The 23312-nt window shown below is 39.3% G+C and overlaps 3 protein-coding genes across 3 annotated transcripts; 1 reads left to right on the top strand and 2 right to left on the bottom strand.

Annotated features, from left to right (window-relative positions):
• The first annotated feature begins 43 nt into the window (after positions 1 to 43).
• LOC148327341 (activin receptor type-1B-like) lies at positions 44 to 7679 on the top strand. Its single transcript, XM_088310037.1, has 9 exons — positions 44 to 222; positions 1388 to 1636; positions 2936 to 3202; positions 3298 to 3528; positions 4326 to 4493; positions 4952 to 5108; positions 5178 to 5302; positions 5390 to 5520; positions 6293 to 7679. The coding sequence occupies exons 1-9, from the start codon at positions 159 to 161 to the stop codon at positions 6416 to 6418; spliced, it is 1518 nt and encodes a 505-aa protein (XP_088166163.1). The 5' UTR covers positions 44 to 158; the 3' UTR covers positions 6419 to 7679.
• A 566-nt stretch (positions 7680 to 8245) lies between these two features.
• LOC148327340 (5'-AMP-activated protein kinase subunit gamma-1-like) lies at positions 8246 to 15517 on the bottom strand. Its single transcript, XM_088310041.1, has 13 exons — positions 15373 to 15517; positions 13906 to 13957; positions 13736 to 13836; positions 13407 to 13488; positions 13273 to 13331; positions 13154 to 13199; positions 12995 to 13049; positions 12145 to 12271; positions 11685 to 11850; positions 10302 to 10339; positions 9110 to 9256; positions 8881 to 8980; positions 8246 to 8817 (listed from the first exon to the last, which is right to left on the bottom strand). The coding sequence occupies exons 1-13, from the start codon at positions 15379 to 15381 to the stop codon at positions 8807 to 8809; spliced, it is 993 nt and encodes a 330-aa protein (XP_088166167.1). The 5' UTR covers positions 15382 to 15517; the 3' UTR covers positions 8246 to 8806.
• A 547-nt stretch (positions 15518 to 16064) lies between these two features.
• rhebl1 (Ras homolog, mTORC1 binding like 1) lies at positions 16065 to 21869 on the bottom strand. The gene is made up of 8 exons (XM_088308906.1): positions 21440 to 21869; positions 20050 to 20121; positions 19579 to 19646; positions 19346 to 19428; positions 19119 to 19175; positions 18975 to 19022; positions 17650 to 17731; positions 16065 to 17554 (listed from the first exon to the last, which is right to left on the bottom strand). Exons 1-8 carry the CDS (start codon positions 21489 to 21491, stop codon positions 17462 to 17464), a joined length of 555 nt encoding a protein of 184 aa, XP_088165032.1. The 5' UTR covers positions 21492 to 21869; the 3' UTR covers positions 16065 to 17461.
• Between the last annotated feature and the right edge of the window lie 1443 nt (positions 21870 to 23312).

Below are 23312 nucleotides of genomic sequence, written 5' to 3'. Positions count from 1 at the left end.
TGTGCTTCTAAAAAAAATCCCTGTTGTGCTGCCTGGAGGAGGAGTTTTTGATTGCATGTGTCCTCCCACCATTTCACGTTAGCTAACTAACTTAGTTAGCAAAAAAAAAAAACGCGCTACGATGTAGTGAAATTCTGCGCATTTTATTGTCATTTATTATGGCGAATTTATGCATCATCCTCGTGTTCGTCAATTGTCTGGTCGTATACAGAGGCTGTGACGGTGAGTCGCATCTTGTTTTTGTTCACCACCGGACCAACCGTTCTGGCTTCGCTGTTAGCTTGTGTATGCTAGTAGAGCTAGCCTTGTCACAAGACTGGCTCGCTTGCTTTTTAGGTTTTTTACACTGTATTAAATTCATGACTGTAACTCACCTTGGTATTATATTATTTCAGCAAAAGTAGAGGTGTTTTTAAACCCACATAATTTTCCGTTTCGTTCGTTACACGAGTTATCACGTTGTGGCAACAAGAGTTCCGAATTTTGTTTTTGTTGTAATATCACGTTTTCTTCCTGTTCAGCCTCATATTCTCTCATGAACTCATCGTGCTTGGTTAGTAGAAGTCACGAGCGCTTGTTTACAGTGAAGCTCTCAAGTAAATCATTTCCTTGTGGAGACGGCTTTATTGAGCAATATAGTTAGGTGGCGCTGAACTGTGTTTACCTAATATTTTGTCAAGCTTAAATGATTATTAGAAACTATCTTTGTATGTATAGTCAGACTAAAAAACATGGTGGTGCTATTTAGCAAAGTCTCATGCCTTAACCTTCAAGTCAAAATCATGTCCCAAATCAATTTAGTTTAGACTCCAGCTAATTTGAGCAAATTACACCTTGGACCACAACAACACATTGTGGAGAGCTCGATAACCATTCACACAGACATGAGTGGGAACTAATCCACTACCTATAGTCAGTCAAAGTGCAGCACTACATCATCAATCAGTCTCCCAAGTCTGGCTGTGCTTTTGTAAACTCTCTGTTCGCTGCCATGTTGTTAGTGGAAGCTGCCGGTCATTTAACGGCGATAGTTGAATATTGAATTTAATTCAATAGATTTTGGTTGAATTCCTTTGTATTTAACATTTTCATTCACATTGAGACGTTCAAGGAAACAAAACCATGACATTCAGGGCCGAACATGTGGACAAGGATTATCAATCAATTAAACATTTATTTTATATAGCAGCAAAGATATATTTTTTTTCCACTTCTGCGGTTGTTTCATAAATGTTGAACTAGCCAGTCTCATGAGACTTCCTGGCGTCTTATGTCGTCACGCATGATGACGTTTTGAACTCCAAAGTTTTGTTTTTATTTTTCAGCCATATCTTGTGACTCTCTTGGGCGCCGCGGCCTTTAATCATGCCTTCATCTATCTCCACAGCTCTTCTGTGCAATTGCACCACTGCGGAGTGTGAGAGGACGACAGGCTTCTGGTGTGAGACGGATGGAGCCTGCATGGCCTCCACGTCCGTCATTGATGGTCAAGAGAAGCATGTTCGTACTTGCATCACCAGAGACAAACTTGAACCTCCTGGGCAGCCCTTCTACTGTCTCGGTGCGGAGGGTCTGATCAACATCCACTGCTGCTACACCAACTACTGCAACAGCATTGACCTCAAAGTGCCATCTGGTGCGAACAAAAAAAACACGACAGTGACAGTGACAATGTGAATACTGCATGACCATATTATACTGCCCCCGGTGGCCAAAACGGGCACAACTGACGGCTAAGTAGTAAAATGAAATGAATCGAAGCATTCAATCAAGATGCACAAACTGTTCAATTATTTCAAATTCTATTTATTTATGTTAATACACCGTGGTTTTATAAAATACTATACTATCGAGTGCTATTTTCCTGATGACACCAAAATGCAGTCTTAGCACGCGAGTGTCTGCATGTGAGGTGAGCACCAAGTTTGCATGATTAATGGACATAGTGTCCTCAACTAACTCAGCCCACTCACATTCACTGCAGTCTGCTGGTTTATGTAATTACGTCTGCCAAAGATGTGATGATTTCATCAGCGCTGGTTGGTTTGTTTGTTTCTTTCTTTCTTTGTTTGACTGCAGCTTGAGCTGGACAGATTTGGATGTAGTGGAGCTGCAAAAACAAGATCAGGAAGGAATATGCCTCAAAATTCAAATACGATTCCCTTAATGCTTTTGTTTTTTGGGCGGCACGGACACACTGCTCTAGTGGTTTGCACGTGTGCTCACACTTCTAAGTTTTGAGGTTTGAATCTCAGCGTCTTGAAGTCTCTAATTTGTCCATAACGGCAAATATGTTAATGTTTTTTTTTTTTTTTGTGTATATGTACCCTGGAGTTGCCCCCAAACAACTGTGATTGGACCCTAAAAAGACGCAGATTTAAAAAAAATATATATCATATTACACATCACGGTTGAGATTTATTTATTTTTCTACCTATAAAAGCTTGCACAATATGGATCTTACCATGCGTCTTTATTTATAGCTATGCCGTTACAGAAGAAAATCCAGCCGTTGCCAAACCTAAGCCTTAATTCATAATATGACTAAAATTATTACAATTATTAAGACAATATTATTATTATTATTTTCATTATTATCATAAATACCTGATGTGCTAGAGAAGAAAAATGAGGGCAGTGCCAAAAAATAATCTTGAAAAATTTATTTGCGTCTCTGATTAAATAGAAACTAAAAATAAGACCAGTGTATTTACTTCATAAAAAGAGTAATAACTCTAAAACTAAAAACTGTAACCTTTTGCAGCAGAACTTGTTCCCTAGCCTTTAGTTTTGTGATTTTTGCAGGCGACAAATTTATGTCGTAACTTATTATGGGCCTTGACGCTCTTGTTTTAACTTGCTGAGCAATAAGGATGAGTGTTAAGTGTGTTTTTGCAGTCCATATTCACGCCAAGTTCTTTTTCATTTTCTTCAGTGACCACCCAGTCGGGCACGGATGAAGGTTTATTGACTGGTGGAACGTGGGGGCTGCTGGAACTGGTGGCTGTGATAGTGGGGCCGCTGCTCCTGATTTGTTTGCTGCTGCTGCTCGGTGTGCTCGTGTGTCAGTACCAACGGAGGGCCTGCGGGCACCGACAGAGGCTGGAGGTGGAAGACCCCTCCTGCGACCACCTTTACATGCCGAACGACAGGAGTCTGCAGGACTTCATTTACGATCTGTCGACATCTGGTTCCGGATCAGGTCGGGTCAAAGTATAATAACTTAACTACATGTCAGCTGTCATGTATTCTGTTGTCATCTTTTAATTTATTTTTCGTGGGCTTTGCTCTGTTCAGGCCTGCCCCTGTTTGTCCAACGGACCGTTGCCAGGACTATTGTTCTGCAAGAAGTCATCGGAAAGGGGCGCTTTGGCGAGGTGTGGCGAGGACGTTGGCGGGGCGGTGACGTGGCGGTGAAAATTTTCTCCTCCAGAGAAGAGCGCTCCTGGTTCCGCGAGGCGGAAATCTATCAGACCATCATGATCCGCCACGAAAACATCCTGGGCTTCATAGCAGCTGACAACAAAGGTGCACATGGCTCGCGTTTGAATGTCTTTTTATAAAGAGAAGGATGGAGGATGTGTTTTTTGTTTTTGTCTGAAGCTCCAAAGACTGTACAATTTTTAAACAGAATTCACACCTGAACAAGATTTAGGTAATTTTTATTTTTTACATTTATTTTTGGGATATTTATCTTTTAAATATATACTGTGACCTGACTTGCATGCCCTCCTCATTCGCTAATAATATTCAGATTTTGTTGTTGTTAAAAAAAAATAATAATAATAATAACTCACATGTGGTTGGCTTTATTTATTTATTTATTTTTTTTTTTTTTACAATGGCAGCTGTTTGACCCCGGAATAGATTTACATAAAAAATGTTAATACTTGATTAGCAGGATTTTATTACTGTACATACTGTAGTCTTAAACCTCAAAATAAATGAACGTTCTTTGAAAATATATACTGAATGACTGTGGTAGTAACAACGCATTGGGACATTAAGAACATTGGGATGTTGGTCTTAAATTTCATTTCAAATGAAAAGTCTGGAATTTAACTTGCCTTAAACTAGGAATAAATTGTTTGAAATACTAATTACTGCAGTTTGTGCACTATCCCCCCCCCAAAAAGTAAAAAAGAACTTGTGGTAGTTGGAAGAGTTTAATAGTTCTACATATCACTATACATCACAAGTATTTCGATAGATGAATGACAAAGATTCATTATTTGTAGTAAATGAAGATTGAATGTTCCACTGCATTTCCCAGCAAGGCCAATGAATGACTTTCAGCTGATCAATTATTGTCTGTCTTTGTGTAGACAATGGCACATGGACTCAGCTGTGGTTGGTGTCAGACTACCACGAGTACGGCTCCCTGTTTGACTACCTGAACCGCTACTCCGTCACGGCTGAGGGGATGATCAAACTGGCCCTGACTGCTGCTAGCGGCCTGGCACATCTGCACATGGAGATACTCGGAACGCAAGGTGCACCCACTCGGAGAAAATCCACTTTCTGTTCTTTCACTTTTGTAAGCCACTCGTAGGAAGTAATACATAACAACATATTTGCAGTTTGTGTTTTAATATGTTTGTTTGAGGGGTACATTGCAAACTCCTTATTTTGAGCATTTTACTATTGTATGTTTTTAATACAGTACAGTATTTATATTAATTAGAATCAGAATTAGAATTAGAAATCCCTTTATTGTCATTGTACTCAAGTGTGCAACGAGATTAGAGGGCTCCCCTCTCCAGTGCAATACAACAATAATACAGACAAATATATAAATTAGATAAATAAATAAGAGAGTGCAATGGAATTTAGCTGTAAAAACCACAACGTAACACTCTTGAGAAAGTGTTGAATTGTGCCATTATTTGTGAGCAGTGAAGATAAAAAGCAATTCGTTTGCACTTGTTGAGTTCATATATCAACTTTATAGGCAAGCCGGGCATCGCCCACCGTGACCTGAAGTCCAAGAACATCCTTGTGAAGAAGAACGGCACTTGTGCCATCGCTGATCTGGGCTTAGCTGTTCGTCACGATTCCGTCACGGACACCATCGACATCGCTCCCAACCAAAGAGTAGGAACCAAGAGGTGGGTCAGCTCGAGAAAAGTCTTTGCCTTTGACTTCTGGCTATGGGCAAAAATATTTTTTCCTCACAGGTACATGGCTCCGGAGGTCCTCGACGAGACGATCAACATGAGGCACTTCGACTCGTTTAAATGTGCTGACATCTACGCTTTGGGGCTGGTCTACTGGGAGATTGGGCGTCGCTGTAACAGTGGAGGTCACAGAGGATGTGTTTTCACTCGGGTTATTCAAGCTCTGTGCTCACAGTGCCGCTCTTAACTCTTGTGTTTTCCTGTGCTAGCAGGTGTCCATGAAGATTACCAGCTGCCTTATTACGATCTGGTGCCCTCTGACCCATCAGTGGAAGACATGAAAAAGGTGGTGTGTGACCAAAAGACACGACCCAACATCTCAAACTGGTGGCAGAGCCATGAGGTAATCACGCGTGCTTTCCGGACTGTATGACTATTTTGAGTTTGTATCAACAAAAAAAAAGACGTTTGCTGCACACTGTGCTGTCAACGGTGTGTAATTGAGCTTCAATAACAATCCATTAAAAAAAAAAAAAAAAACACTCTTCGCAGTGCAATATGCATTGGAGCTTAAAGAGACAGTCACAATAGATTGTGTCATTGCAGGAGGTCCTCAAATTTAAGTCTTATATTTCTTAACAATGTACATGATGAATGTTGAATTTTGACATTACATTATTAAAAGACCACCTTTATTTTAGACTTTATTTAAAAAAAAATACATTGAGTGAACTCTCGAAAAGCTTTCATTGATTTTTTTTTTTTAAATTAAAAACAAATGGAAAAAATAATGGTGGGAGTCAAAACAAAATCTAAAAATCTACAAATGTGCTTCCAATTATGTGGAAAAAATAGGTTTTATTTTTATGCTAAGCAGCATTCTTTACCTGCTGAATGTAACTAGTAAACTAACTTGTAATCTAAGTTGGCTATTTTTAAATAATGTTAAATAACTAAGTTACTTTTCAAAGCAAGTCATCATTAACTAAGTTACTTTGTTAAGGTAACTGGCAATACTGTTTCCCTTATATTACGGTTAACGATGGTCAATAAATGTTTTTTTTTTTTTTATCGTGAACTCCCCCTTTGAGGTTCTGATGGAATTTGAATACATTAATAAACCATTGTACACTAAGTTTTCTCCTAACCAAATTAAAATTTGCTTTTTCTTCCAGGCTTTGCGGGTTATGGGCAAAATAATGAGGGAGTGTTGGTATGCCAATGGCGCTGCCCGCTTGACTGCCCTGCGCATCAAAAAAAGCTTGTCCCAGCTTACTGTTAAAGAGGACATTAAAGTTTGATCTGAAAGCAGCCAAACACTCGGAAAGAGCTCCTGGAAGTGCCACATCCTCAAGTTAGCCTTCCTCAGACGCACTAAGAATATGTGACACTTTAGCAAATGACCGCAAAGACAGAAGAAGAAACTTTGCGAGTTTTTCAAGGCACTTGATTCCTGACAAACCCTACCTCGCCTACCCAGAAACCTGTCTGGTTCCGCTTCTTCACACCACTACAAGTATCCCTGAACATTCCCTGCACTCTGAAGCAATCAAGGACAGCGAATGTATTACAATTTTAAAAAGTTTTTTTTTTTTTTTTTTGGAATGAGTCATATAAGAAGGTAATGGGGAGTTTCAGTCTTGCTTAACTCATTCACGACCAGCCTAGTAAAAAAAAAATGCATTTTGACGTATTTATCCGTCAATGGTATTGAATGAGTTAATGGCAAATAACTCACCTGGGTTCACCTCAACAATTGAGTGTCAATGCAACCAGACAACCTCCTTCAGGTCTTCAGTTAAGCTTGGACTGTTGTCGTGTATACACTGACCACAGCATCACACTCTTGAGTAGCCATAGTCGTTAATGTTTCTCACACAGTTGATATCGTAGCCAGACATGCACCCAAATCCAAGGATTGCATCAATTGTTTGTTTTAAATGTCATCTCTGCATCTCATAGGACACTACTGCTTCTAACATGTTGACTGTATAGTCAGCGTTTCCTCTCACGGGTAACTTTTAATTTTTTCATTTTTATTAAGTCCCCCAATTCTAATACGAAAAAAAATACACAATGCAATAGTTCATTTTTAGAATTGCACGGTGGGCTTGGTCAAATACTATCTCAGCCATGAAAATGGCCCCGTTTCCCCACCCTGGTACAGTATGGTTGAATAATTAGTGTAAACACTTTTTTTTGGTGAACATATTTATGTGGAATACTACTTTAAAGACTCCCAATTATCAGAAATGTGTTTTTGTTTCAGGGAACAGATGCACTTTTGCTGTGATCATGTTTGTTATTTATAATTGTCTGCTGATTGAACAACCCCAAAAAGTCCTCATGTGCGTTACTACTGACCTCGCTGCATGGCTCACAATCGTCTGGAACTAATGCTTCTTTTACATATCTCCACTCATTACGGCCATGCGTGTGAGAAGAAATGCTGAAACTGACTAATGTACACAAACTGTCAACCTATTGTTTTTTTGTCACACGCACTGTAAAAGCTTGTCAAGTTATGCTTTTGAACGTTAAAGGCAATAATGAAAAGATGAAGTGTTTTTGTCTAATTTCACTTGCCTTCGATACAATGTACGTAAATAAAATATGCTTATCACTCTCGATACCATGTGAATCACAATAAAAGCTGATGTGGTGGTGGTGATGCAAAGAACCCCATAACATGAACACAGCAAACCCTCAAAGAACATTTATTGCTCCTTACAAGCGACTACAGTTAAATCCAAAAACTGCTTTTCCATACAAGTTCAAAACAGAAGTGTGATTCATTCTTTGCTTATACCCACAAGGAAGAGAAATGCTATACATGTATCAAATGCAACATAAATAAAAGCAGAAAAAGATAGAAATGGTTTTTGTTTCAAATGACAAATATCAAAGAAATAATGGATATGTTTGACCATTTCTATTTAAATGTTGGACCCTTTTCAAAAAGAGCCATTTCACAGCACTGTGAAGAGTAATACAAATCCCTTTTGATATAGTATGTGTAACAAAACTGGTAAGAGATGTGGTCTTGAAATCTAGATGTAAAATCTTTAAAAAACAGATGCCACCACCAAAAGGGGTCCTAATTGTTAAAATTACCTTTAGGGAGTAGTTAAGATGGTAGACTGGAAGGTTTTTCATTTGCTACGAAACATCACAACCAAACCTGCCAGTTCAATTCACACCTACTACATAAAACCTCAATTTTCGGGTGATGACACAGATGCAACATAAAGTGACTGAAAAATATCTAAGCGTATAACTAGCACATCAACAAACAACGTGGTAGTTTAATGTCTTTGCATTGGTTGATGGCCTCACCAAAAATTAGAGGAAATCTTACAGATTAAAATTAATCAATTGGTATCTTACTATTTCATATTAAAATGAGCATTCTGATGCTGTTATTGCATCTTTGCTCCCTTGATGTAAAATTTGGCTCGGTCGACAGGAATGACACCGCTCGCTGTGCTACCACACTATCGTATTGCTCGCTTCATAAAACTTGGCGAATTTTAAAGTATTTTAGCACGGATGAAGAAACGTGAATAGGAAAGACGGATGACGGCTGTTCATTTTGCTGCCGACATCTTTCAACCTCTCCCCCGCATTGCCTCACATCATTTCTTTCTCCCTTTGCTCTGGCCGCACCTCTTGAGATGACACGGTTTGCCTCACGCGGTGCCTAAGGGCAGAAAAATCAAAACCATTACTTACGAGTTACAGTGCGGTGAAACACTTAGCTTACCCTCATCTCTATCAGTGAGCACGAGTGCCTGGAGGATATCCGAGAGGGAGACGATACCCTTCACCACATCCCGCTCGTCTACAACCACCAACCTGTGCACCTGGTTGACACAAACATAAACGCCATTTTGAGTGACAAAATTACAGTAATTTGAAGATAATGTTGCTGCGAGATCGCATTTGTTTTTATAAAATATCTGGCTATCGCGGAAATCCTCCGCTGACCTCACCTCGGCCTCCACCAGTCTGTTGATGATGGCCTCCAGCGTTTCGTGGCGATTGCAGGTCAGCACCCCTTCGAAGTACTGAGAGCGGTGCTGCAAGGCTTTGGTCACGGTCAAGTCAAGGTTGTTGTAAGTCTTCTCTGCTGCCAGGTTCTGAAGGAGGGACAATTCCATCATCATTAGTTGTCAGTCACGTCTTATAGCAATAAAGAGCATGATGGAAGACAAACGTATGCGGTGGAATTCCTCATATTCACCAACCGCAACTAATATGCTAAAAGGTTCTTTCCACAACATTAACAGATGCCTAATCCCTCCGCTGCTTCTATGAATGATGGAATTTCAACAATGTTTTATAATTAGTATTAGGAGCATTTAGCGTCTGTGCTGTACAAAAGTAGACGTCAATTCTGATTCATTTAGGACAGATTAACATTGGGTGAATACTCGGAATTGTTGTACGCTGTTATGAAACTGGCATTGAGCTGAATGGACCTATAGATCGGCGCAAGTATTGTGTGAGTTAGCGCTATAGCAAGTCACTGATAAAAATGCATTTTTTGGATTGTTTAAACAATACGATGGGCATGAGAGACGCAGCTATTGTTTTTGTCCATGTGGGGTTGTAATGATCTCGGGCTGCTGAATTATCTCTGTAACTTTAAGTGTGTATGGCTTGAAAAGTTGGGACTTTGCCTGGTGAGTGTCGTGGGCATCAGCAAAGTTGGCTGGCGATATTAAGTAAATTGATTATGAATGTGTTTATGACGCGTCACAAACACAATAATATTGTTTTCCTTTTTTTTTTTTTTAAATGGTACTGTAATCGTGATTATGTTAGAGATATGTAGCTGACATATGTAGCGCAAAATACATCATTTTAAAGTTCAATAGACTCAATTCTCAAAGATATTGAATAAGTGCATTGAAGTGGTAGAACAATAAAATGGATACAAAATATAGAAAAAAAAATTGCACATCAAATATTAAAACTTTTGGGAGTTGTCAATTATTCATGAGTTTTAACTATTTGTGTCAGAGGTCAGTCTTAACCTACAGCAAAAATAGCGCCTGCAAACTGACATAAGAGTAAGTCATCAATATTCAGCTACATGATAAAAGACAACTGTCTACTCAGTTACTTCTAATTTTGAAAAAAAAAAAAAAAAGTATGAAACATGGACTACTGTAAACTTACAATGACATCAAATTTGGAGTAAATGTCCACCACTCGACCTGCAGAAGAGAGACCAGGTCAGTAAACAAGAACACAGAAGGTGTACTCAACTTATACACGCTGGCGAAGCGAGATAAGGACATTATTATTAGAAGAAGGTGATGATGTGTAATGTCAAGCTAGCTGTGTAGATGCCAGGAAGTGTTGACAAAAGATGACTAAGTGAAAATAAGAAGCGAAGAAAAGAAAAAAAATATATATTTGAAAAAAAAAAAACAACCATCAAAACCCCCCCAAAAAATCATCGCAGTTTGTAAATGCAGTGGAACCACATTCTAGACTATTTTTCCCCCATAAGAACAAAAACAAGTCAAACAACACTATCACAAAACATTTACCAAGTGAGCAGGCAAGATTTCAAGTAAAATTTAGTATCATGTCATGTCATAATAGCGAACAATAAGGTCCACCATTGGTTATACGAAGACAAAAAAAAAAACAACACCTCAAGTCTTGACAGTGACGTAAAGTGAGAGATTTTTTTTTTTTTTAACATTAACCGTCACACAAGTTTAAGAAATACATGTTGACCACAAAACAAAACACTCGAGCTTAACAATGACGATAGGTATGTACGAGTCCGCCTATTAATGGTAATTTCAGAAATCGATTATTTCGCTTCTCTAATGGCGTATCCACCTTTCCTGAGACCAAGAACCTCAAAGAGCTGGAAAGGCCAAAGTACGGAGAAACGGATCCTCTTATGATCCAAAAAACACAAGCTCATGTGAGGTAATGTCACGGCTTGGGCTTGCACGGCTGCTTCGGGAACGGGCTCAGTGATGCAGTAACTCATGATGGGAGCGACATAATGAATTCTGTCCAGTCTACAAAACCATTTCGTCTGGCAATTCACAGAAAAATGCATCAGAACTAATGGAAACGATTCATCTTGCAAGATAATAACCTAAAACACATCGCCAGCACAACGAAGGACTTCATCGGGGTGAAAAGTGGAAGGTCTTAAACTAGCCAAGTCAATCGCTAGACTTTAACCCAATTGAACATGCATTTTACCTCCTTAAGGGAGAAACCTCCAGGAATAAAAAATAATTGAAAAAAGGCAATATTAATATTAAGCCGATATTAAATGTGACTGCATTATAATTTAAAGTTAAATTTAACTGAACAGTTCTTAACAAATGTACTTAAAAAACCTCTTACAAAACTTTGATTATTAGTGTGTGTAATGTTCAGGAATGGAACCGGACATATTTAGCCTTTTCATGATTTATAATATAAGCTACCATTTTCATGAGAGCCAAGTTCAGTTGCTAAGTGACGAAGTCCAGCTTGGCAGTGCAGACCCTTTGACGTTCAACAATGTTTTATCAAGCAACCAACCTTTGTCGTCCACCACGGGGAGCGCAGACACTCGCTGCTCTACAAAAATACCCAGCGCCGTGTACAGAGGTGTATCTGTGCGCACCACGGCTATGTTCTGGAACGTCCCAATGTTCAGCTCCTCCAACGTTTGACCCAGGAACGTCGGTTTTGGCATCTCCGATATCTGAAAACAAAAAACAGATTGTCATTCGCACGTAGGTACAATCGCACAAGAGATACTGGTGAATCACTAACGGATTTGAACAGGAAATACGAGATCATTTCAAAGCGGAACCTTCAAAGTCGAAAATGAGCCGCTGATTGACTTCCAAGTTCAAACTCATACTACGAAGCGGCAGGTTTTGCTTGGCTTTTGAATCAGATCACCACAGAATGTCAGTTTGTTACAACTTTGGAGTGTTTGACATTGGAGGTTCTGGAATTTAGTACGGCAGATGTGAGAACGAGAGGGACGTACGAAGAGCTTCAAGAACTTGAGAATGCGCTTGTGTGTGAGGATGTAGAGCGTGTTCCCCGTCAGGGGGTCGATTACTGGCAGTCTGTGGATCTTGTTCTTGAGCAGCGAAGATACGGCGTCATACAAGCTGCAACACAACAGAGGAGGTAGTTTGAAACTAACAATTAAAATAGCTTAAGTCTCTGTAAAGTGTCAAATTAAGTCTTCCAAATTTGGCACAAATTCAAGAAAAGTCAAGCTCTTGTCTCGACTCCAGAAAGCTGTGGGCGTGTCCGCGGAATGCGCTGGAACCACGTCCTACTCAGGTGTCAACTCTCCGCCATACTTCCAACTACTAACAAAAAAAAATCCATGCTACTCTGTCTCCTGGGTCATCCTTGAGGTCTCCTGTCAGTCGGACATGCCCAGAACACCTCACCAGGGGAGGCGTCCGAATCAGATGCCCGAACCACAGCTCATCTGGCTCCTCTCAACGTGGAGGAGCAGCAGCTTGACTGAGTCCCTCCCGGATGACCGAGCTTCTCGCCCTATCTCTAAGGGAGAGACACTGCAGAGGAAAGTCATTTCAGCCGCTTGTTCTTTCAGTCATGACCCGGAGCTGGCGAACGTAGGTCGATCATCGCCTTTCAGCGCAGCTCCTCCTTCACCATGAGAGACCGATACAGGGTCCATGCCCAAAAACATTCGGGAAACTGAAAAGTTGAAATTAATTTTGCGCTATATCTCCTCAATTGAGGACTACATAGTTCTCAGTTTTTGCATCTTCAAACACGTATAATGTTTTTAGAAACAAATTGTTTCCAGGGTCTTAAAGAGGCTAGATTCCATCAAACAAAGTTTAAAAACAAACCTGGCATTGGGTGAGATGCTAACCAAAGGCTTGAAAGAGTCTTGAAGATAAAGCTCTGTAAAAATACAAGCGTAAAAAAAAAAAAAAAAGACAATTAACTTATTGAAAATAGAAACAATTATAGGAAAAATACTTTAAGAAGTTAGTAAAAACTCACACCTCTCCATGTTTCTATTTTGTGCTCTTCCAACTCGTAAATCTGAACCTGAAAAAAGAATTTTGTGTTTAAACAACTACTAAACTACTAAAACAGAACAGCTGTGAATCTACAATCCTACCAGAGGAGATTTATAGTAGCGATGCAGGATGTTAATGAAGTCTGTGATGGTAAGCATGCCTGGAGACAAGATCAGGCCTTTTTTTGTTTTAAACAAACTAAAAATATGTCATATAGTTCTATCTGAAATCTTACCGACAAAGCACTGTTTGTTACTGTCCCACAGGGGCGCTGCTCTCACTCCATTGGAAACAAGAGCAAAAAACGCCTTCTTGACCTGTGAAATTAAATTTGACATCATGTGTTTTTTTTTCCCCCACAAAGTTCTTCTTTAGTTTATGACATGCTTTTGTCAAAATACTGAAAAGATCAGAAATCACAGCATGATTTGCATCTATTTTTATAATGGATGAAATGAACCCCTTTTGAGGGGGCGGTCCTGTCTCATGCAAATGAGCCACTGCTCACCTCACACGTATTTGTGATAAAAAAAAAAATAATTTAAATAAAAGATTATTTCTGACCTGGAGGGATGTGTCAAAGACAACCAATTTGGAGCTGGTGGGGACGAGATCATAACAGCGATGAGACTTCATGAACCTGGTGTACACATTGTGCTCAGGGTCTGATGTGAAGAGTGAGAAAGCAGTGAGAAGAGTTTTAAATGTCATCATTATGTAATTGAGTCTCCTACCCTCATTGAGTGGATCCTTTTTGCTTTCAAGATCTTCAAGTGTCGCCGGAATCTGAAATCGACAAACTGGTCAAGGTACGTTTTAAACGGCAGACTAATTATAAGCAGGCTTAATAAAGAGATCACTTCAAAGTGTCACTTTTTATCCAGATCTTTATTTAGACCTGTAACCCTAAGTGACCTCCATTCCCAAGAACTGTATAGCCTGTCTATTAACTGTCAATGAGTTACATATTGCGCGCATGCTGTATTGACACTCATTCGTTGGAAATTCTTCTCCAGTTTCCCAAAAAGAGCTCTAATTCGTGTATACCCAAACTTCTCCTTTGAAGTCCTTCCGTTTAGTTGTATCGATTACAATGACAGTTAAGACAGTATAATCCTTGTTTTTACTTATATAAAGCATGCTGCTTTATATAGCTAATGTTTCTATTGTAGGCCACAAAACAGTTGTAACGGTATGCAAAAAAAAAAACTGTTGGTTTTAGGTTCACTGATCAGATCATTATAAAAAAAGAAACTTCTTGTCGTGTTTGAACAAGAGCAGATTTAATGAAATTTTAAATGCAGCTACATTGTAAATCTTTTGGGGGAAAGTGAATCAAACGATTCAGTCTTCACTCTTTTTATGAAAAAAAAAACCACATCAAAATGTGCATTTGTAACAATTTGAACAGTGTGAATTATTAAGCATTAAATACACAAACTATGCCACGTGGTTTAGCTCCGGATCCATCTGAAGCCCAGGAGAGGCTGTGCAAAGTTTTCTACTTGCTACAAACTGAGCTGCACTGTTTTTGTTTACGGACTCGGCTTGAGTCTCGTCATCTTGTCCGCTCAGACATGGTTTAATATTTCGAATAAATAACCTGTGTATCAATATGTTTCCTAATCTATATTTAGTTCTAAATTTCACACGAGGTAATTAGTGAGTAAAATGAGACAAGATCACCTTTATTTACAGTAGATTTGGATATAGTTTTCTAAGGCAAACATGTACCTTGGCTCAATAAAGATTGGGAAACCCTGGTTTAGTACACTTTGAGGTGCAGTATTAAAATAAAATGCACCGAGGCCGATTAAATTAACATTGTCGTGTCTTAACAGATACATCACTTTAAAAAGACTATTGTTGAGCGACTAGGGAAATGACACTAGTTGTGCTTGGAACTACAAGCTAATGACGTTAGCATTGACCAGTCAAAGCCTGTTGACATCACTCCGACAATGAGAGAATTCTTTTGTCCAACAAAACTAAAAAGACATTTGGGTCACTCATTAATATTAATCTAAATATCTTGATGCAAGAGATGGGTCAATAATGCCGCACATAGTGAGCCAGCTACTTCGCAATGTATTCCAAATAGTTAGTTAGCATCGTTGCTACGGTTAGCATATGTCAGATAAGGTCGGACAAAGTGTTAAATAGTTAAGATGGAACAGCCAAAAGTCTGCCAGAGGACTTACACACTCCATATTCCATTCGCGGTGTCACGTCTCCTCCTCAGCCGGCCGGATCGTGTGACAAACAGACAAGTTCTCGCAAATCCGGCGCATCAGTTACGAGTCGACCCCGAGCATCCTGAATGGCTGACAGTTCATTACCGTAAAACTAGAACAGCCAGCGCAGTGAAAATATATCGTCGAAAGTGAATGACCCAAAGGTAATAACACGACACTTTACGGTACATTACCATTTAACCCCTCGTCAAGAAAGTAAAACTTCACATCCATCCATTATCCGAACCGCTTCTCCTCACATTTTTATTAAGTGTATTTTGGCTGACGAACATTTACTTAAAATATGTAATAACTACAGTGGAACTTCAAGGCAATTTGGCATAGATATTTACACACACACACACACACACAGAAACTTATTTCACATAATTGCGATGCCCTCATGCACGGGCCATTATCACGATAGATTTTCAAAACACACATGCATAAAAATGGCTTTTTTTAAGGCCACCTCGGAGGGTCATTGTATTACAGAGTGGCTATGTACAGTTGAGTTTCCATGATTTTTTTCTAAATGGTAATTGTTTTTCATTATAACTTGTAAACAACAGAACATGCGTATCATGGAAATAAATGTTTGTTTGAAAAATGTATGTATCCACCTAAATAAAAATGAGAGCCAAAAACGCACTACCACATCAAATGAGTAACAGATTTTATATACAAACTGTTTACAGCAAGAATTTTGCATGAACGCTGTCTTCGTCATATTGGCGTCCATGTTGTGCACACCATCACCACTACTATCAACACCCAAGAGATCAAGTTGACAGACGGAAGAAGAAACCCTGTAAAAGCACCTTTGGTCATGAAGGGAACCAGATGTGGGTGTTTCGAAGATGCGTAAGGCACAAGGCACAGCATGACCAGCCTCTGTCCATCGCGGAACTACCGGTACTTACTCGGAAAAGCACTTTATATATACGGTATATTAAAAAAGAAAAGAAAAAGAAAACAAAAAAGATATTACAAACTATATGAGGAAAACGAATATGTAATGTGATTATAGCCCACAGACGTGTATTTTAAGGCAACAAGAGCCAAGAAAAACTAAATGCAAACATTGCATCTCAAGTGTTTTGACAGTGATTGTTAAATCCAGAGTTTAGATTAAATCACGTGCATGAAACCAATGCTTCGTTAACCTTGAAACCAAGTCAAGTTCATAAACAACAAATGGCATCTCACCACATTCATTTCATTGTATTTTACAAAAACGTCAAGAGGACTTGGGATAAATTACTGCTATGCACTGCTCTAAACTGATGGGGAGCACAAAATCCTGCATCACTCCAAAAAAAAAAAAAAAAAAAAAACAACAGCAAAACATGTTCTATAATTGACTAAAAGCCATACATGGCAAAAATCGAAATTATTTCCCAACCTATTCTAAATCGGGTGGATTTAGATCTGAGGGTTCCATAACAGCAGTGTTACTGGTGATAGAAAAGTTAAAACTGTAGAAATGAGGGCAGCGGACAAATCTGCTCAGCAGAAAAGCTCACAGGGTGAGTGGCTATATGTATAAATAGCTTGACATTAAACTGATAAACATTACATTGGAAAGAGTGTTTTGTGAAAGCTCGAAATGGAGCATCCAAGGCAGTCCACCACTGTGACATAATCAACCACCACATTTACAGCAATGTGAACTGGGGGCTCCACAACTGGCAAGCCGTCGCCGCCACCACTATATACCAACCACTCAAATATTACACAAACCAAATGTTGTCTCAACATCAGGCCTTCACGAATAATTAACAGGACGCGATCAAGGGAATTTTGGATGCAGTTGATGAGGATCTGTGTTTTCTGGGCTAAAATTATATCCAGTCAAGAATATAACTCTTTAAAGCAAATGTCCAATGAAGGTGCTTCCCTGCCTGAGCTTCTTTTGGTGGAATAGTTTTCATGTGAATTGAAGATGGCGCCACTGCCCGGTCTTGTTGTTGGTGAGGTCGTCGTCGGTATGCTGGTGGAGGCGTAACCTCTCCTGTCTTCAGCAAGTGACTCTTACCATGTCCTCAATACACTCTTACATCATGGCGCACTTCTTCTCCTCCGGCGGGGCATTCCCGTCGGCTTTCTCCATCTCCAATATGATTCGCTTGAAAACCTCCACGGCGGTCTGCAAAGCAGGAGAACGCAAGCGGAGTCAAAGTATGTGGAAAGCGCCAGTCGAGATGTGCAAAAAAAAAAAAAAAAAAGATGCGGGGGTTGTACCTCATTCTCCTTGGCTGAGGACTCCATGAAAGCAGCACCCCAGGAATCAGCAAGCTTCTTTCCCTCCTCTGGCTTGATCACTCTGAGAAACAACATTGAAAACACTGGTTAAGAAATTACAACGGTACACGGGTGAGCTCCAGAATTCCATCAAGGACATATTTAAAAATGTTTTTACAACATTTTCTATGCAGGCCCTCGAGTCGAAACACAGCTTTCTGATTAATATTGTGTTTGTTGAATACGAGATAAGTAGCAAAATGCACTCGTTTTTCGCCATCTCAAGGGGCGGCCATTTTGCCATTTCTGTTGATTGAAAATGACATCACAATTTTTCAGGGCTCGTCCAACGACCAATCATGACTCAGCTTCAGTAAACAGGTGAAGCGACATTAGATTAGATTCTGTATTGGTAAGGCCTGGCGACTGCTATCAATTTCCTAGTTGACCCCCCCCAAAAAAAATGTTCACCATGTGAAAGCTCATGCGCGGTTTTGACTAACAGTTGAAAGCCCGACAACAACCCGATCGGATGTAGTCCACCAGACTTTAAGCGGATATATTTTCCCAGCTCAAACGTGTAGTCAGAAAAAAGATTTGTGGTATGTGGTGACTATTTAATCCATTTTCCCCAGTGGACAAACAAGACATGCATTTAATTTTAGAGGGATTTTATGGCTTACTTCTGGTGAGTCAAGTCCAAATCAAGTCGCTTAATGAGTCATTTAACTATAAATTATGCCGACTGAAGTTTTGTTGAAACTGCGAGCTTTGTGAAAACTTTGTTTTTTCCTTACGACACATTTCTGAACGGTCAAAGGAAGAAAACGACTCACAAAATTCTGTTTGTCATATTGGACCATCAGAACCAGGATGCCAAAGTTTACGATTTTGTCGTTTTGATCGGCGAGTGACAATAAGAAAAAATATTTCTGATACAACATTAACAACTATTTCCCCCCTTTTCTTCCATTTAGTTGTTTTAAAGCACAGCATTATCTGTTCTCACAAAACTATCTTCCTAGGGTTTTTCTCCTTTGGACATGGCCACTAGCTCGCTTTGCAAAGCTGCTCTGAACTATTTGATGGGCTGTGTTTGAGCTGTACATTTCCGGTGAAGATATATTTCCTTCTCTGAAGATTAGAGAATGATACTGTAACACCACAAAAGATAGACAGGCAAAGTTACAGAAATTCATCCAAATGTAATAATATTAAGTCCGGCGACAGGACTTGACTTGCATAAATCTTGATTCTTACACAGACATACTCAGTCCGCTGGAACCTTTTTAGAACAAGCAGAAATGTTCGTGTGAAATGCGTACCTTTCCATGTGGAGATCTTTTTTGTTCCCAACAAGAACGGTTGGAACTCTAAAAAGAAAACATTCAAAGTTAAAGAAAAAATTATGGGGGGGTGGGGGGGCAATTTTTGTAGTATTCACCTTTAACAAATTTAAGATAACTTACTGAATCTTTCCAACCATATCTAGCAGCTTGTCGTGTAGAACCTGAACAACCTCAAAACTGGTAAAACAATATAAACAGCTCATTTGTCACATCGGAATTTAAAAAGATTGAATTTAATATATCACGCCGCCATTCTTAATTTGAGATGAGAAATGAACACAAATGTTAAAAACATGCCATTTTTTTTAATTGATATGTTAAAATATCACAATTATGCAACTTCATACCTCTTCATGGATGTCACAGAATAAACGAGGACATAGCCATGGATGTCCATTGAGTGCGACTGTGGAAAAATTGAGTATTCATCCTACGGATGATAAAATGACATTTTTTAGCCTCGGGCGCATGACAGGTGTCTGCAAGTCCTCATTGAGTTTCAGAAATTAAGGTCATAAAAATATAAACATTGCTGCAGTATAAATCTGTACATTAATATGGAGATGAATAAACAACTCACTTGTCCAGCTGTGTCAACCAGCTGAAGATTGAAGTCTTGACAATTGACGCTGACCATTTTATTGAAGGCTGGAAAATGGAATTAACAGGTTTATGAAGAATTTCTAAAACTTTCTTCATATAGTGGTCTCGACATTAACTGATGCCATGCCTCGATGAATTACCACGTACGTCATACACTGGAACCCCCTCATAAAGAAAAATAAACTAAAAAGGCGGTATTATGTTTGAGCACTGTTTAAAAAAAATACAAAATCAGAATTTGGGTCATTCTTCAGTCAGGTTAGCAGAGACGACGATGTTTTTATTTCAGTAAACGGTCCATGGTTTTTGGAAAATTTCTGCTTGGTGGCATCCCTAAGACTTTTGGAATGTAAAATCCCAAGGTTGGGAAACCCTCGCCACTCGATGAGGAAATTTGATACTTTTCTATGTACTGTATGTGAGCTCTGTACTGCACGATGAAACTTACTGTTTTCAATTGTGGGGTCATAGGAGTCGACAAACTGTCCTTCCACAAACTGTATTGTGAGAGATGACTTTCCTGTAGGAGGAAAATGTACATGTGACTCGTGCTTTAATAACAGTGCTTAACACACATATTAGAAAACTATTTTGCAACTACAATCAAATCAAGACTACTTCAAAAATATGGAGCCTTATTTTGTTCTTACAAAACGCCAGAGGATTCTGTGATCTGAACTGTCAGGATGCGGCATAGCAGACAACAAAATAGATGGTGCTAGATGGTGTGATCCCAGGAGTGTAAACACAGTATTCTGATTAATATTGTGTTTCTGGAATATGAATTTCGCTCTAAAATAAACTCATTTTCATCCATCTCAGGGGGAGGCCACTTTACCACTTGTTGTCAACTGAAATTAAAATCACAGTGCCTAAAAGCTTAGATTGCCAAAGCCAGAAAACAGGGGAGCCATGATTGGTCATTACCTGAGCCCTTTTGGGAACTGTGACGTCATTTCAGTTGACAGCAAGTGGCAAAATGGCTACCCACATGAGATGGATATAAATGAGTAGCTTTTTATGCTCAATTAGTATTACACAATCACAATTTTAATCAGAATGTAGTGTTTAGATTTGTGTCCGTGCAAAGAACTTGAAACCCTCTTTAATCAGTACTAGTTATATTCTGTCTGCAGGGTTGGAAGGGCAACACATGGAAATGGTGCAACCCACATGATTGCTATGAAGCTGTTAGGCGTTTTTGTCTTCACCAGTAAACAAGAAGTGTATTTCGGAAGGCCACCATCATTTGCTTTGTCAAATGATGCTATCAACAGAGCTCTGGCAAAAGGTCATTGTTTCAGATTTTTTTCTCCATACATGTTGAAGAAAGCTCCTTGTTCGCTTACATTTGGCATTGGACATACATAAATAGTGTGTGTTAACCATGTCTTAACTACTGTAAAATAATAAATAACGTTGCGTTTTTTTAAATAAGACCTCACTCGTGGCTATGGGGACATTTACCCGCGTAATACCAAGGTAACATAAAAAAAGGCTTAATTTGACAGAAATAATTAACATTCATCGAATTACATGGAATTGACCCATTTACTTGGAGCCACACGTTATGGGCAGGAAGTAATTTTGCTTCACATAGCCTAACAGGAATGCAAGGCAAGTTTTATCGCACACATGGGTTCGAACAATAGGTGCGGCTCTACCCGAAGGTCCACTTCTTAGTTTTGTGAGTGGAGAAAAACACAAGTGTAATGGAACCAAAGCAGAGCGCGTGTTGCTGAGGTCAGCTTGACACAGGGAAAACAAAGCCAGGACTTTAGCCTGCTAGCTAGCTAGCAACCTAGCTAGCACAGCACGAGCTCGGCAGCTTTACTCACCTACAGATCTGTAACCGATCACAGCAATCTTCCGGTATTTCGGCTGCGGCATGGCGGCGTAGACGGCTTCAATTACCTTTCAACTGCGTAGCACGCGAAGCTAATTTGACTATCTAAACTAACTTTTATCGCCACATTCGGCTCACGTCACGTGACAACAACAAACTTTGGGAGCTCTCCGCTGGGCCTGCACCAGCTCGAAGCAGTTTCGCCACAGGAAGTACGCCTTGTACTTATTGAAGGGGCAAATGTTTGCTCTCAATCCAGTGCAGTCTCGTTATCGATCGATAAATCGAAATCTTAATACGACATGAACAGTTAGGGTAATAAGGTCCCCCTTTTTTTTCCTCCAACGCGGTTACAACTCGCTGGCTATAGTAACGGAAAGTGTCATTGTGTAAGCACACCGTCGTAAAAAGCAGCTCCTACGTCACACATGCTGCAAAACTCCAACACGGCACCAGGGGTCGCTCTCTGCGACCCGCAATTCACTGACACGGGAGTTTGCTGGGATCGGTTTCAATTCGACCTTTCCAGACAGAACAAATACTAGAACAAAGTGTCAAAGGTGACAAATGTACCCACGCGCTGTTACGCCCTTACATCATACGGTTCATTTTAAAAGCATAGTATGTTCCGGTTCGATTTGTATTTATCTTATTAATAGTACATCAAACTATGAAGTAGTTCTTTTCAGAATGTAATGCACAGATCTCTGACCCCTGCATGAATTCAGTTTCATATATTTACTATGTATGGTCATTCTGATGTTAGTTTACTCTGTCACTGTTTTGAGATTCCCCATGACCAGTCCAAGACCAACAGGTGCCAATTTTCCATGGGAACCTGTGCATATGTCACAGACAGTTCTGTGAACCATTTCAAACTCTTCCATGTACACCGTCATGTACTATAAAAATACACATGGGCCACTGCATACTTGATTTGGAGTTTTTTTTTGTTTGTTTTGAGAGTCCGTCAAAGACCAACAAGTACAGGGATCTGCACGTCTTTGTCACAACTGGTAGAGACTGTTCAGTGAACACTGACCCAGCTGGAAAAAAACTCAAACTCAAAACACTTTTTATACAGATTACCATTATCATCATTTTCCTTCATTTAACTCACAATGGTGAATTTAAACTTTATTTTAGACACTTGTCAAACTTGACGAAGTAAAGACAGAGTGTATGCAAGTATAGCAGTTCCAGGAAACCTAATCAAATATCAGAGTGAAAGATGACATTTAGGGTATTTGCATTGCTGGCAATTGTCAAAATGGATTATACATGACTGTAACAATGGTACAGTGATTGATACAAAAAAAAAAGAAAAAAAAAGGGTCAGGTAAAAGTAGAAATACCAATTCAACACACTAACTTCCAGTACGCTGAAAAAAAGCACAAAAGAAAACCCAGACTGAAGCAAAAATCATTTTTGTTTATTGTCAGCTGTTGGCCCGCATTTGTAACATGGCACAATAAAACATAATTGCACTGAAGAGAGTTTCCCCCTTTTTTACATTTTACAGTGCTCAGAATGAGGGGAAGAAAAGATAGTAAGCGATGGATCAATTTTAATGCTCGGCAATGTGTCCAACGTGATCAATATTACCATATATTGCATAGCTTGTTCATCAAAAACTGCACTTTTTCCATTATATACTGTTTAATATGCTCTATTATTTTTAAACCACTCTAACGTTACGGACAGTTTGACAGAACTGCGCATAAATACTGGAAAATAAAAAAAGTATATTTACAATTCATTTAAAATGCACTGCACTTAAGTGACATGATAATTGTGGTTTAATATGTGTGTTTAAAAACAAACACTTAAAGTTTAAATGCAAATGTAATGCATTGTACCTAAG

The sequence above is a fragment of the Idiotropiscis lumnitzeri genome, chromosome 11 (assembly GCF_059441095.1).
Source record: "Idiotropiscis lumnitzeri isolate Australia: NSW breed Sydney's pygmy pipehorse chromosome 11, RoL_Ilum_1.0, whole genome shotgun sequence".
Classification (NCBI taxonomy): domain Eukaryota; kingdom Metazoa; phylum Chordata; class Actinopteri; order Syngnathiformes; family Syngnathidae; genus Idiotropiscis; species Idiotropiscis lumnitzeri.
The sequence above is the reverse complement of the archived record's forward strand: the minus strand, read 5'-3'. Positions and strand labels throughout refer to the sequence as shown.

Excerpts from the sequence above, each read along its gene's own strand:
- rhebl1 (XM_088308906.1), bottom strand. The coding sequence starts at position 21,491 with ATGCCGCAGCCGAAATACCGGAAGATTGCTGTGATCGGTTACAGATCT. Across the intron at positions 19,647-20,049 it reads TGACCCCACAATTGAAAACA|CCTTCAATAAAATGGTCAGC; the intron begins GTAAGTTTCATC and ends TCCATTTTCCAG. Across the intron at positions 19,023-19,118 it reads GATATGGTTGGAAAGATTCA|AGTTCCAACCGTTCTTGTTG; the intron begins GTAAGTTATCTT and ends TTTTCTTTTTAG.
- LOC148327340 (XM_088310041.1), bottom strand. Across the intron at positions 13,837-13,905 it reads AAAGGATCCACTCAATGAGG|ACCCTGAGCACAATGTGTAC; the intron begins GTAGGAGACTCA and ends TCTTCACATCAG. Across the intron at positions 13,200-13,272 it reads GCTACTATAAATCTCCTCTG|GTTCAGATTTACGAGTTGGA; the intron begins GTAGGATTGTAG and ends TTCTTTTTTCAG.
- LOC148327341 (XM_088310037.1), top strand. The coding sequence starts at position 159 with ATGGCGAATTTATGCATCATCCTCGTGTTCGTCAATTGTCTGGTCGTA. Across the intron at positions 3,203-3,297 it reads GACATCTGGTTCCGGATCAG|GCCTGCCCCTGTTTGTCCAA; the intron begins GTCGGGTCAAAG and ends TGCTCTGTTCAG. Across the intron at positions 5,303-5,389 it reads GCGTCGCTGTAACAGTGGAG|GTGTCCATGAAGATTACCAG; the intron begins GTCACAGAGGAT and ends CTGTGCTAGCAG.